General features: G+C 38.1%; 1 protein-coding gene across 1 annotated transcript in view; it reads right to left on the bottom strand.

Annotated features, from left to right (window-relative positions):
- Positions 1 to 247: 247 nt before the first annotated feature.
- The window catches only part of trpm5 (transient receptor potential cation channel, subfamily M, member 5), a 130,772-nt gene continuing 118,234 nt past the window's right edge, over positions 248 to 12,785 (bottom strand). The window contains exons 18-26 of the mRNA XM_030159819.1: positions 9,040 to 9,158; positions 8,804 to 8,936; positions 8,548 to 8,722; positions 7,000 to 7,168; positions 4,120 to 4,298; positions 3,763 to 3,895; positions 862 to 934; positions 669 to 759; positions 248 to 522 (exon numbers count right to left, since the gene is read on the bottom strand). Coding sequence (XP_030015679.1) covers positions 386 to 522; positions 669 to 759; positions 862 to 934; positions 3,763 to 3,895; positions 4,120 to 4,298; positions 7,000 to 7,168; positions 8,548 to 8,722; positions 8,804 to 8,936; positions 9,040 to 9,158 — 1,209 coding nt within the window. The 3' untranslated portion in view covers positions 248 to 385. The remainder of the gene's footprint in view (positions 523 to 668; positions 760 to 861; positions 935 to 3,762; positions 3,896 to 4,119; positions 4,299 to 6,999; positions 7,169 to 8,547; positions 8,723 to 8,803; positions 8,937 to 9,039; positions 9,159 to 12,785) is intronic.

Here is a 12,785-nt window from a genome sequence, read left to right on the forward strand (position 1 = left end):
CAAATTTACAGTCCTGTGTCAAATGTGTCAGTTTTCCACATTTTGTCTTTCAACAGAACCTCGCAGGTCATTCATAAACTGGCTGCATCTGTGTTTGTTTTTTTTTTGTTTGTTTTTTGTTTTTAATTCTTTAGTAAATTTATCTTCAAATTCAGTGTTTTTGTGGCTGGGATTTAAAGAAAATAATTCAAGCTGTTTACTAAAATTATATCCTAAAGATTCAAGGAGACATTGTAATTATGACATATTTTTAATAATTTCAATAAATTAGAAATTGATTTAATTACAAATCAAATCAGTGCCCATTTGACTCAATTACATACTTCAAATTCTCCTAAAACAAAATACACCTACTCTACAACATCAGAACGGGCTCTCTGATGAACTAGTCATCCATGTAGGGGAAGTTCTTGGCAGCTCCATATCCTGTCTGCTCTTCGGTGGCTCCTCTTGCTTTCTGTTTGTCTTCTTTGTCTGCTTCATTTTGAGGTCCATCAGCGGTCTTACTGCCTGTCAAAGACACTGCAAAACAGAGACACAAGAACATATAATTCAATTAAAATACACACAGCATGAGCACAGTCAGAATATATTGACAGTCTTTTCCTCTGAAGCTGAGGCTGAAGCCTTTCTCTATTGTTTTCTTATTTGTGGTGAACTCCACCCACTTGGAGCTCTTGGAGCCTCTCTTCCACACTTGAGTGTACTTTGAGCAAAGCACTCTGCCATCCAGGACAGCACGTCTCCACAATACCTGAGCTAAAGACGATAAATATGGTTTATGTTAATATGTTTACTGGGTCACATGGAGCCAGACTTGGTTTTCAGTCAAAGTCAGCTTGAACACTTTGCCAGGTTTACCTGAGCCTCCATGGATACCATTCGCTTCTCTTGATCCTTGACACCACCAACAATCCTCAGTAAGCTCTGGACCCTTGGACACAAACAGACTTTACTCAAAATGTAACTATTTCTGATTTTTAATCCATAAAGACCCAGTGCTGCATTTGTGGGGGTTCCCAAATTCTTTTTTCTTTATATTTAACCTTTCTTCAGTGATGTATCACCATGTTTTGTAATACTATCTCCTTTATTTTGCTCTTTTTCAGTGAAAATCAGGTATTTGGCTACATTTAATTCACTGATCATGTAGGTGTTTATAAAAGCTCAGAGTAAAGTTGAGGATTATTATAGCAAAACAGAGAAAACTAAAGAAAAAGTGACTTTCTTTCAGCAAAGATATCAATAACTGAACAGCAAAACAAGTGTCTCTATTCACTGTCATTGATCCAACTCCATATCTATATCTATCTATCTATCTATCTATCTATCTATCTATCTATCTATCTATATATATATATATATATATATATATATATATATAAAAGGCCTGTAACGGTACACAACATTTTTGGTTTGGTACGTTTTCGGTTTTGAAAGCCACAGTTCGTTTTTTTTCAGTTTGGTACTGGAAGAAAGAAAACCCCTCAAAATGTCTTTAATATATTTATGAATTTTTGAACATTTTCCCCCCAATTTTGGAGACAATAGAATATAGAAAAACAGGAATAATATAATTCTGCTGCTATAAATCAAATAGAAAATCAAATAAATTATTAATATTACTAAATGTATTTTAAACAGTAGTACTGCACTTTTCCCTGAAAGGTAGTTTTGAACAAACAAAAAAAATCTAATCAGTTCTGTCAGTTCACATTCTGCATAAAAATATCAACAAAAAAATTCTGCATGAAGTGTAACATTAACAGGAGGGTAAACTGGTATTCTGTTTAAACAAACTGAAGAGAAACATTGACAACAAAATTAACCAAATTATTTATTTTAGGACAGAGAACAAACTGTTTAGGACACTTTATATGTGTGTGCGTGCGTGTGTGTGCACGCACAAGGTGCGATTTGTCTGGGGGATGGCTTGTTTGTTGTTTTTTTGTTTGTTTGTTTTTTGGTCGGAGCCGGGGGGGCGGTCCCGTCCATAACTAACATAACTAACGCTGGCGTGAAACGAAAGTGAAACTTTATTTTTATATACTTTCAACGTCCAACTCCGAGTTCTATTCCTCTGTTGAGAGAGAGACACAGACAGAGCTAGTGTCAGTGTTGTAGAACTACCGTAGTTCCTCGGGGCCAAACAACGTTCGTCTTATCACCATCTCTTTCCTGGTTGTTGTCTTTCACCGGGGCCTGAACTGATCCAAACTGGACTGGACTGATGGTGGAGGGTCTGCAGTCTCTTCCTCCCAGGTTCACATCATACTTGTTTTGTTTTTTTTTTACCTTATATCAGCTACTATTTCGTATTTCGGGTCAATGTGTGCTCCTTCAATATGTTCGTGTGAAACTTGTGCGGATTTAAAGTTCCGCATCGAACGACGTCTTTCGTTCCTTTTTCTTTTTCTCATCATACTGTGCCGTTTCGGTACAGCTGTGTACCGAACCGAACAGGTGTGTACCGAAACGGTTCGGTTCGGTACATGTACCGTTACAGGCCTAATACATATCTATATATATCTATATATCTATATATCTATATATCTATATATATATATATCTATATATCTAAATATATATATATATATATATATATATATATATATATATATATATAACCTTTCCTAAGTGATTTATCACCATTATTATATATTGTTATAATATTATACCTCTGCATTTTGCATTTTTCACTGTAAATTATGTATTTTATGTGTACATAAGGCACATTTTTATGTGTACATTTACGTAATTATGTGTTTTCCTATATTTAATTGGGATGTTCATGGAACTCAGTAAATTCAAAAGTTATTATATCAAAAGTTTGTATCAAAGATTTGAGAAAAATGGACTTTTTCAGGAAATCTGTCATTGACTGAACATAAACCCAGTGTGTCCATCCACTGTCATTGATCCAACTCCATGGGTTTTACTGGAGAATCAAAGTTGTAGATGACGAAGTTTCCATGGTAACTACGGAGCCTCTGAACGTCCAAATGCCTCAAATCTGATGACCATGAAAAGATGACAAACTGCATTTTACACCAATTTTTTATGTGTATTGATTGCATTAGTGGATCAGAAGTTATTAAACATCAGTAGATGGTTTGAGTCAGTGGTGGATATTTGGGTCTGCATGGGTTAAAAATGTGACATGTAAATGTTACAGCAAAGATAATCCATATGTAGAGCCCTGCAGTAATACAGTGTGTCCTGTAGGGGGCAGGAGGACATCAGTACAAGCCACAGTTTGGCTCTGAGCATAAGTGTAAGCAGCCTCAACAAAATATGTGATATGTCATGACTTATAGCAGTGATTGTATTTGCAATATAAATATGCTAAGCTCCTGCATATTTCTTGTTCTAAATAAAGACACACATCTATTACAATCCTGTGAAAACTACAAAGTTAAGGCTGCACAGGACTGTTATTGTTGTAAGCTGTGATCAGACTCTCCTTTAACACAGGTTAATACGTAGGAAGTTTTGCTAAAAATTATAACTTGTGTACAGATGAAGACATCTGTTTGCTGCAGGTACAACATAATGCATTGTGCACTTGCTACATATAATACCTGATTTACTTGACTACATAATAAAGTGAGTGAATTACTGGAGGTATTCTGATGTCCTCACACCATGGTTACAGATTTGAGTGGGCTAAAGGTTTACTCCGTGCTCAAATACTGAGTCACTTCTTCAGGTACTGTTACTGTTCCAGGGTTAACCCTTCTATAAACACAAACGTCCACATACTTAGAGGAGGTGTTCTTCAGCCTCTCCTCGCTGCTCTCCCAGTGCTGCCTCTCCAGTTTGGCCAGGTAGTTCTCTTTCTGCACTGACTCCCATGTGATCAGCCTCTGGTCCAGCCCTGCGGGGAGCTCCCTCTCTGTACACACACACACACACACACACACACACACACACACACACACAATGAAGCACTCAAACAACCAATTAACCGACCGGCAGTTTCCACAGAGGGAGCAGGTGAAGGACAGAGATAAGAACGCAGTGAATTCGCCTGCATTTTGTGTCAGTTTAATTAAATAAGAAAGTCTTAATATTTGAAAGAATTCAGAATGGTTTAAATACTGGGGAGAACCCACGTACCAAGATGCTCCTGCTTGGTTTCGGGTTGTTTGACCACGCTGAGGAACAGCTGCGAGAGGTGGCTGATGATGATAAAGGGCGGGGCCAGGGCGGGGCGGCTGTGGTATTCAACTATCAGGTTGTATCTCTGAAACTTCCAGAAGATGTCTGTGTTTCCCTGCACCACCTGGAAGGTGTAGCTACAACAACACGTCCAAAGAAAACATTCCATTTGTATGAAGCTAATTTCCTGCCAAAACTTAACACACACACACAACATGTTTTCCAACTGGATTTGGCTCCACCCCTCTGAGTCTGCTTCATTATGAGGCAGTGACGGTCCAGCTGTAAAAGGCCGAGGCATCAGTTAGAATGGACAGGACTGACAGTTAGGAATAATGCTGCCTTCATGAGCTATCGGGAAGATGGGCCTTTCCACGTGTGAATTTGAAATTATAACTGTGTTGTGTTCAAGTGCTTTTGTTGTTGTACCAAAATGAAACATACTGTGCTGTGCACTTTTAATCCCCCTCGGCCAAATACAGTAATATTCTGTTGAAAGTTACTGCCCTATACTTTAGACTGTGTTTGTGTAAAACTTATTAAATACATAGTCATATTTGAAAGTACTCAGATCTTAGAACTGCACAAGGCCAGTGGACCTTGAAAAAGCAAGTTAAGGTCAACTATTGTCAACAGGCTTCTGCTCCACTGGAAGATCCATCCAGTTTAAATCTGGTGCAGATATCTCAGTGCATTCTACAGATGATGTGATCATGTTGAATGGACAGACAGATGGACAGACAGATGGACAGACAGATGGACAAACAGATGGACAAACAGATGGACAGACAGATGGACAAACAGATGGACAGACAGATGGACAGACAGATGGACAAACAGATGGACAGACAGATGGACAGACAGATGGACAAACAGATGGACAGACAGATGGACAAACAGATGGACAAACAGATGGACAGACAGATGGACAAACAGATGGACAGACAGATGGACAGACAGATGGACAAACAGATGGACAGACAGATGGACAGACAGATGGACAAACAGATGGACAAACAGATGGACAGACAGATGGACAAACAGATGGACAAACAGATGGACAAACAGATGGACAAACAGATGGACAGACAGATGGACAGACAGATGGACAGACAGATGGACAGACAGATGGCAAAACAATTACAGTACCCCTCAGCTGAGGGCTAAAAATAGCTGAAACTATTTATTGTGACCTGCTACTTGGGTAAAACACTTTTGGATGTCTTTTTTTTTTTTTTTTTTTTTTCAAATTGTGTATACTATAAATGTGCAACATCATTAGCTAACAGCAGCAAAACGTTAATAACAGCACTGATTATCATACATGATGAATCCCTCATTGCTCTCTGCCATGTTGATAAGTTCAAAGGTTATTTTCATGTCCTCATTTTGTGGATACATTTTTTTTCCCCAGTTCTCCAGGAAAATACGACACAAAGGGGCATTTATGTGTAATTTTCCAGTTTGTAACTAGTATATTTATCATATTTCCCATAGCACATGAAGGCATCCTGCCCATGCTCAGATGTCAGTGCCACACATGTGGAGCTCATTTCCTGAACTTAAAAAATGACCTCACAAACACATTTTGGTTTGCAAATACAATTCAAATTCCCAATAGATCATGTTTCAGAAACAAATACATGTTTTATGAACAAACCAAAAAAAGTCATATGACTTCTGGCATAATCCCTCCACTACATTTATGCTTAAGATTATCTCACATATTGAAAAGTTTCTCAGCAATTCACTCTCCACATGAGTCCATAAATCCATGTAAATGTGCTGGTGTAATCTCTTGGACTAAAAAATGAAGGTGACAATGACATGTCACAACCAGCAGTTCCTCAAATGGCCTCTTGAGGTCACCTCCAAAATCAAGTCAGCCCCATAAACCCCACAGGTTAGAAGTGTAAGAAATGACCAGCAGAGGATCTGTCACACAAAGAATGAAGGTTACCAGTACCTGTTTATAATACCTGACCTGTTAGCATAACTTAGCTGTACTGGCTAATGTAATCATTGGAGTCTATGGAACATTTGCTCAGCTGCTCTGCTAAATAGAGGATAACTCTAAGTTCTCTGTTCATAGTTCATGTGCAGGTGAAACTGCTGTCATCAACTGTAACATTTCTCAAAAGTCTGAAATTAAGTGGTGGCATTTAATATAATAGTGTTAGCAATGTTTCCAGTGTTTAAGGTATGTTACTGATTGCATTAGCAAGTTTCACCCCTTCCTCTTCCCTAATTCCAACCACTTGTCCAAATATGGTTATTTCTGGTGCTAAAAATCCAAGATAGTTATAAAAAATGTCAAACTCAAGGCTTCTAAAGGCCAATCTGTCTCACCAAGAAAACACAGGGAGCACTAATCTCAGCAGTTACAAAATTAACTGTAGTGAATAATGTGTCTAAACTGAAACCAAATACAGTAATGAGCAATAATAAGCTAACACAAACCAAAATAAACTGTGGTAACACTGTTTGGTCCTTAGTATGTCTGAAAATATCCTTAAACAGGGGTCCAATATTCAGCAGACATGATAAAATGGCTTTTAGTAGAATTCAGCCTAACAACAGGGCTTTTGAATGGAACTTTAACTGTTTTTGTTGGATACTTTTTTGGTACCTTTAAAATTTGCTGTCATTATTTCTGAAGAGTGTGTTTATTAATTAGCTGCTATTTATTATTAGGATACGACATGGAATTAACTTCATACGTTAAACCTTGAAACCTGTTTGCTTCTTTGGCCACGTACCACAGTTCAAAAGGCTTTAGACTGAAATCAACAGCAGACACACAAACATATGAGTCCATGTCTGCATTGTGACTCTGACCTGAACATGGCAATGAGCAGGTTGAGCAACAGAACGTTGGTGACGAGAAGGAAGATAACCAGCAGGAGGATGACCAGCCAGTTGGCATAGAGGTTTGGACACGGTGGCCGCAGGCCCATGATAATCTCCTCTGTGTTGTTAGTGCAGTTCATGTCTGGCATGCGAGCAGCTGAATTTAATACAACAAAGAAAAAACACTGATTATAAAACCAAGCAGAAGGCAGAAGGCAGAATGCCAAGACTGGACATGACAGATAGTATGTCCGACACAGCGTTCAGAAGCTCCAACAAGAAATGGAGTAGTTTCATCTACTGTAGGGCTGTCGAACTCCTGTTAGTTCAGTTCCACATTCAGCTAAATGGGATCTGCAGTGGCCCAACCAGTCAAATAAGAACAGAAGAATAGAGAAATAATGTCAACTCCAACATTTTCTCTGTTTTAGAGCAAAAAAAAGTAAATTTACATGAAAATGTTTATATCTACGAACTATCTTTTCAAATGATGTGAATAACATGAACAAACTGAAAAAAATCTGTAATTTTAACACTATTCTGCCTCAGTTTATCATTTCCACATGTTCATTAGAACGTACAGATCACAGTGGATCTACAAACACACACAACATTTAGTAACAGGCAGAATATTGTTAAAATTGTACTTAAAACATTTCAGGTTATTCACATTTCTTGTGATATTATACTTTGTTACAGTGTAATACATGAAAATATTTACATGTACAAAGAGAAAATGTGGAGTTGTCATTATTTATATGTGTTTACCTCCACCAGGAGGTGCTGTGATCACTTTGCTTTGTTTGTTTGTTTGTTTTCATCTTCAGTGTAAAACTCTTCCACCCATCTTTCCCAGATCTTCCCCACAGATAGGCCTAGGCCCTGGGACCAGCCCAGTCCATTTTGGTCCCAGTAGGACAAAGTTCAAGGTCACAGCAAGGTCACAACATCTACAGTTTTCCATCTGTCATCACTGAGACATTTTCAGAAATTCATCCAAAATTCCAAACGACTCCGATTCTCCTCCAGTTGGATCCACCTGTAGCTTAGAACAGTCTCTTGTATGTGGAACTAAATTGTCCACATCCACTGTGGAATGTGGACTCTGTGGACATTTACACTGAACACTGAAAATCCCATTTCCCACACATTTAAAATTAGAACTCAACTAATATTGATGTGAATTGAATCTAATTGGACAGACACATGACTGGGACCAGATTCAACTGTTTCTGTGTATGGAACAACCTGGAACCTGTTGGATTTAAACAGAAACAGTGGATCCACACATGCACAGAGTTCAGGGGGAAGGAGGAGCTCTGAGTTCTGAACACTGGTTCTGTTTGTATTTGACTGAATCCTGCCCACTTGATATTGACTCGGTCTGAATGTGGAACCAGAACTAAAATGATCGTTAATATTTTAGTGTAATTTTTGCATTTCACAAATTCATCCCAGGGCCGGACTGGACCCTTTGGCAGGCCGGATTTGGCCCCCAGGCCGCATGTTTGACACCTGTGATCTACTGTAACTAACCGTCTATTTCTTCTAGTGGGATCTGTCCAAAAATGTGCAGGTAGGGCCGGTACAAGGCTCTGCGGAACACCCAGTCGATTCTGGGGTCGTTGGGATGGAGAAGAGCCTGGGTGGCGACGCCATACGCAATGAGCCACACACTCAGGAAGAACAGGAAGAAGAAGACGTCTTTCATCTGGGAAAAACAAACATGGACACCTTAAACTGACTGTAAGGCCCCTTGTGTGTTCACTAGAATTCGTTGTGTTTTGGTCACCATTCGTTCAACGATGATGATCTTGGGCCCCAGCTGCTTGTTTATAGCAAATATATGGATCAGACGCAGAGTGAACACCATGAAGTCTATGGCCAAAACTGTTCTTCCTGCCTGATAGGTGTCTTTAACCATCCTGCAAAAGTGATTATGAGATGTATTTCATTATGATTCTGTCTGGTAGAAGGTCCCAGGTTATATAATGTATTTCACAACATTTAACTGAAAAACTGACTTACCTGCATGATACTCCAACAACAAAGAGTGAGATGGCCACCATGTCACATTTGTTCCAGTTGTCCTCCACGTAGAGTTTGAACTTCTTCGAGATGCTCATCTCCTCGTCTGTAAAGAAGCTCTGTGATAAAAAAAAAAAAAAAAGAAAGAAAGAAAGAAAGAATAAATTATAGTTCACTAGTGGCATTGTACCTGTGGTGCCATTGTATGATAGCATGATCAGTAGAAGTTGTCTGCCACCACTGTCCATTTGTAAAGTACCATTTAATCCTGCATTGTGCAGGTAATAATGTGAGCCAACATGTGAGGCATGAAGGGAAGAGCATGCATGTGTTTGTCCTGTCCAGTAGGATTAGTGAACTGCAGCCTGCACATGTTAGCATGCTCTGCTAACAGTAGAACTGTCATGAACGGCAGCAGAACCACTGGTGGAAATGGAGTATAGAGGCAGGGATGAAGAATTCAAAGTAGACAGAGGATCAAATCTCCCAGCATACCTCACAACATTTGAACACGGACATAAAAGTGTGCCTAGTAGATAGTCAGGTCATGTTTGTATTCATCTGGTGAGTTTGGTACAGATGGGGCCTGTGAAGGCTGAGGAGAACCCGTACAAACACCTCCTGTGATGGAACAGCGATCAGACGGACACAGAACATGTGTTATATAGTAGGATTGTAAGCAGAGTTGGATATTTTTATTATAAGTTGTGTCAAAAGATCCTCATCATTATTTGGCTGTAAGTCAAGACTTCATGTGTTCAATAACATACATTTTCAGAAAAAATGTTAAAATAAAAAATAAATAATTAATAATAATAATAATAAATAATTAAAAATAAAAATGTTAAAACGTATTTACATGATTTGACCCCAGGGCTCAGTGGTCAGTTACACGTCTGTAGAGCATACACTGGTGCCCATAAAGTTAGAATAATTTTATTTTCAGAAACATTCCACTTTTTATTCCTATTTCTACACATCAGTAATCACCTTTGACCTTGTGCAATGATTCTATAGTGAGTCCCAGTTAAACTTTATCTATTACTAATAAATCACAGTTACAATCATTTCATGAGATGATGTCAAATATTGTATTCCAACTTTAAGGGCAAGAGCGTATCATAATATTTTATTTGAGCACTCTTCTGTCCATTGTTCCACACCATGCACCTCTGTAAAGATAGTCTGGAAGTGAAGCCAGAATGTTTCTAACTGTAAATAATTCACTGGCATCACACGTCAGTTTAGTGACATCTTCCATTTCACTACAAATACACTTCTCAGCTTTGATTCCATTCATCACTACATATGACTCTGAGCAGACATGGATGTAAAATGCAGTTTGACAGGTTAATAATAATGGTAAATTTGATCTCAAAGTACACAACACAAAAAGTTGAAGGTAAGCAACCACAAGATGTTGCTTTCAGTTAAACCGTATTCACAGTTTATTCTCTGTCAGTTTTTCCTGCATGTTTTTATTAACCTATACAGACCCAAACATCCACTGGGGAACGAAATCATCTGCTGAAAATGTCCCAGGAATGTTCACAGAAAGAGAAGGAGGCTATAATGTAAGGGGAGATCTAAGTTTAAAAAAAACAGAATGTAAGAGCAACAATGAAAAGTATGTGCATAACAAGTTGTGGGGGGACTGTGGGACAGTCTGAGCAAGAGATGAAGCAACGTACAAACAGAAATATTTATTTTTTTAAAAAGGGATAAAAAAAACATTGTGTCTTAATAGGAATATGGAAGACAAGTAATAAAAATTGCTAAACATATGGGATATTATAATTTATATATATATATGTATATATATATATATATATATATATATATATATATATATATATATATATATATAAATGTGTGTGTGTGTGTGTGTGTGTGTGTGTGTGTGTGTGTGTTATATTTTTTTATGGATGTAGTAAATATGTTTATTAATATAGATATTTATGTTGTACATGTATGTGTGTTATACAGGGTGTGGAAGCCAAATGTACACTGAACATTTAGTTGTTTTTTCTCAGCAGACACTACGTCAGTTGTTTTGAACCCAAACATATACTGATGTCATAATCATACCTAACACTATTATCCATACCTTTTCACAAACTTTTGCCCATATGAGTAATCAGGAAAGCAAACGTCAAAGAGTGTGTGATTTGCTGAATGCACTCGTCACACCAAAGGAGATTTCAGAAATAGTTGGAGTGTCCATAAAGACTGTTTCTAATGGAAAGAAGAGAATGACTATGAGCAAAACTATTACCAGAAAGTCTGGAAGATACTATTAAAGAAGAATGGGAGAAGTTGTCACCCCAATATTTGAGGAACACTTGCACAAGTTTCAGGAAGCGTGTGAAGGCAGTTATTGAGAAAGAAGGAGGACACATAGAATAAAAACATTTTCTATTATGGACATTTTCTTGTGGCAAATAAATTCTCATGACTTTCAATAAACTAATTGGTCATACACTGTCTTTCAATCCCTGCCTCAAAATATTGTACATTTTGCTTCCCCACCCTGTATATTTGTATGAATCTAATAGCAGTGTTTATTGATCTGGATAATTATGCAGTATATGGATATTTATGTAGTAAATAAATAGATATATAAACCATGGTGAGTAAAAGGGGTGGGAATTTGTAAAAAAAAAAAAGTGTATACTTCTGTCCACTCCTTTTTCAAACCTGTTCGTATTATGGTTTGATGATGCTTATTAGGGACCGAGCCGAAAGGTAAGGCCCTCTCACACAGTGAGAGGCCTTGCCCGCAAGCAAGGCCCTATTGTTATTCGTTCGTTTTTATATTATTAGGCCCGAGCCCAGACATACATGTCGGCGAGGGCCTATTAAAACCGCATGGTTCCGTTATTATTATTATTATTCTATGCCGCTTTGATCCCAAATTTCACCCATTCAGCGTTCACAAAAAGTCCATTTCATTTGACCAAAAATTCAAGCCCGGCGAAAAAATTTTTTATTTGAAGTCGCCAAGAAAAAATTTCGCAAAATGATTCGGTAGCGCTCCCTCAAAAATCAAAATACATTACGCGGATGGGAGCCCTCCCCAAATTTTTTTCATCGTACAAACTTGAAACTTGGTACAGACATAACCCATGTTAGGACAAGTAAAAAATTACATTATGGCCCCACCCTAAACCCAACAGGAAGTCGGCCATATTGGGTGGAAGTGTGGACCTCTTAAATCCCACCCCTCATACTTTCATCATCTCCTCCTAGGGTTTACATCCAATTTTGACCAAACTGGGTGGAAATCACCTACACACATGTGTGATCAAAAGTTATCACCTACATTTTTGATCACATGTTTGTTGTGGCTTTGATGACCTCACAATGAAGCGGCCATTTTAAGAAGTATATAAGTGTGTATATCTCGCACAGACAGTGTCAGATTGAGTTGGACCCAATGTAACATTTGTGCGGAATGACAGCCTGAACACGATAATATGTCACTCGTATAGTTGGATTGTAAAATGGCTCTCTTACACCCCCTACAGTTTTTGAATGGGAGTGAAAAAAAATTTTTGACATAGGAACTAGAAGTTTCATACACACATTCCGCATGCCAAACTGAACCAAAAAGCCAATGAGGACATACCCCTAATTACAATTGTGTTGCCATGACGACATCAAAACTGTATCATTCAAATGAATGGGGTTTTGCCACAAGGACACAATTACTGAAAAACTCTCTGTGTTCCACTAATGGTACACAG

The sequence above is a fragment of the Sphaeramia orbicularis genome, chromosome 3 (assembly GCF_902148855.1).
Source record: "Sphaeramia orbicularis chromosome 3, fSphaOr1.1, whole genome shotgun sequence".
In the NCBI taxonomy this organism is placed as follows: Eukaryota; Metazoa; Chordata; class Actinopteri; order Kurtiformes; family Apogonidae; genus Sphaeramia; species Sphaeramia orbicularis.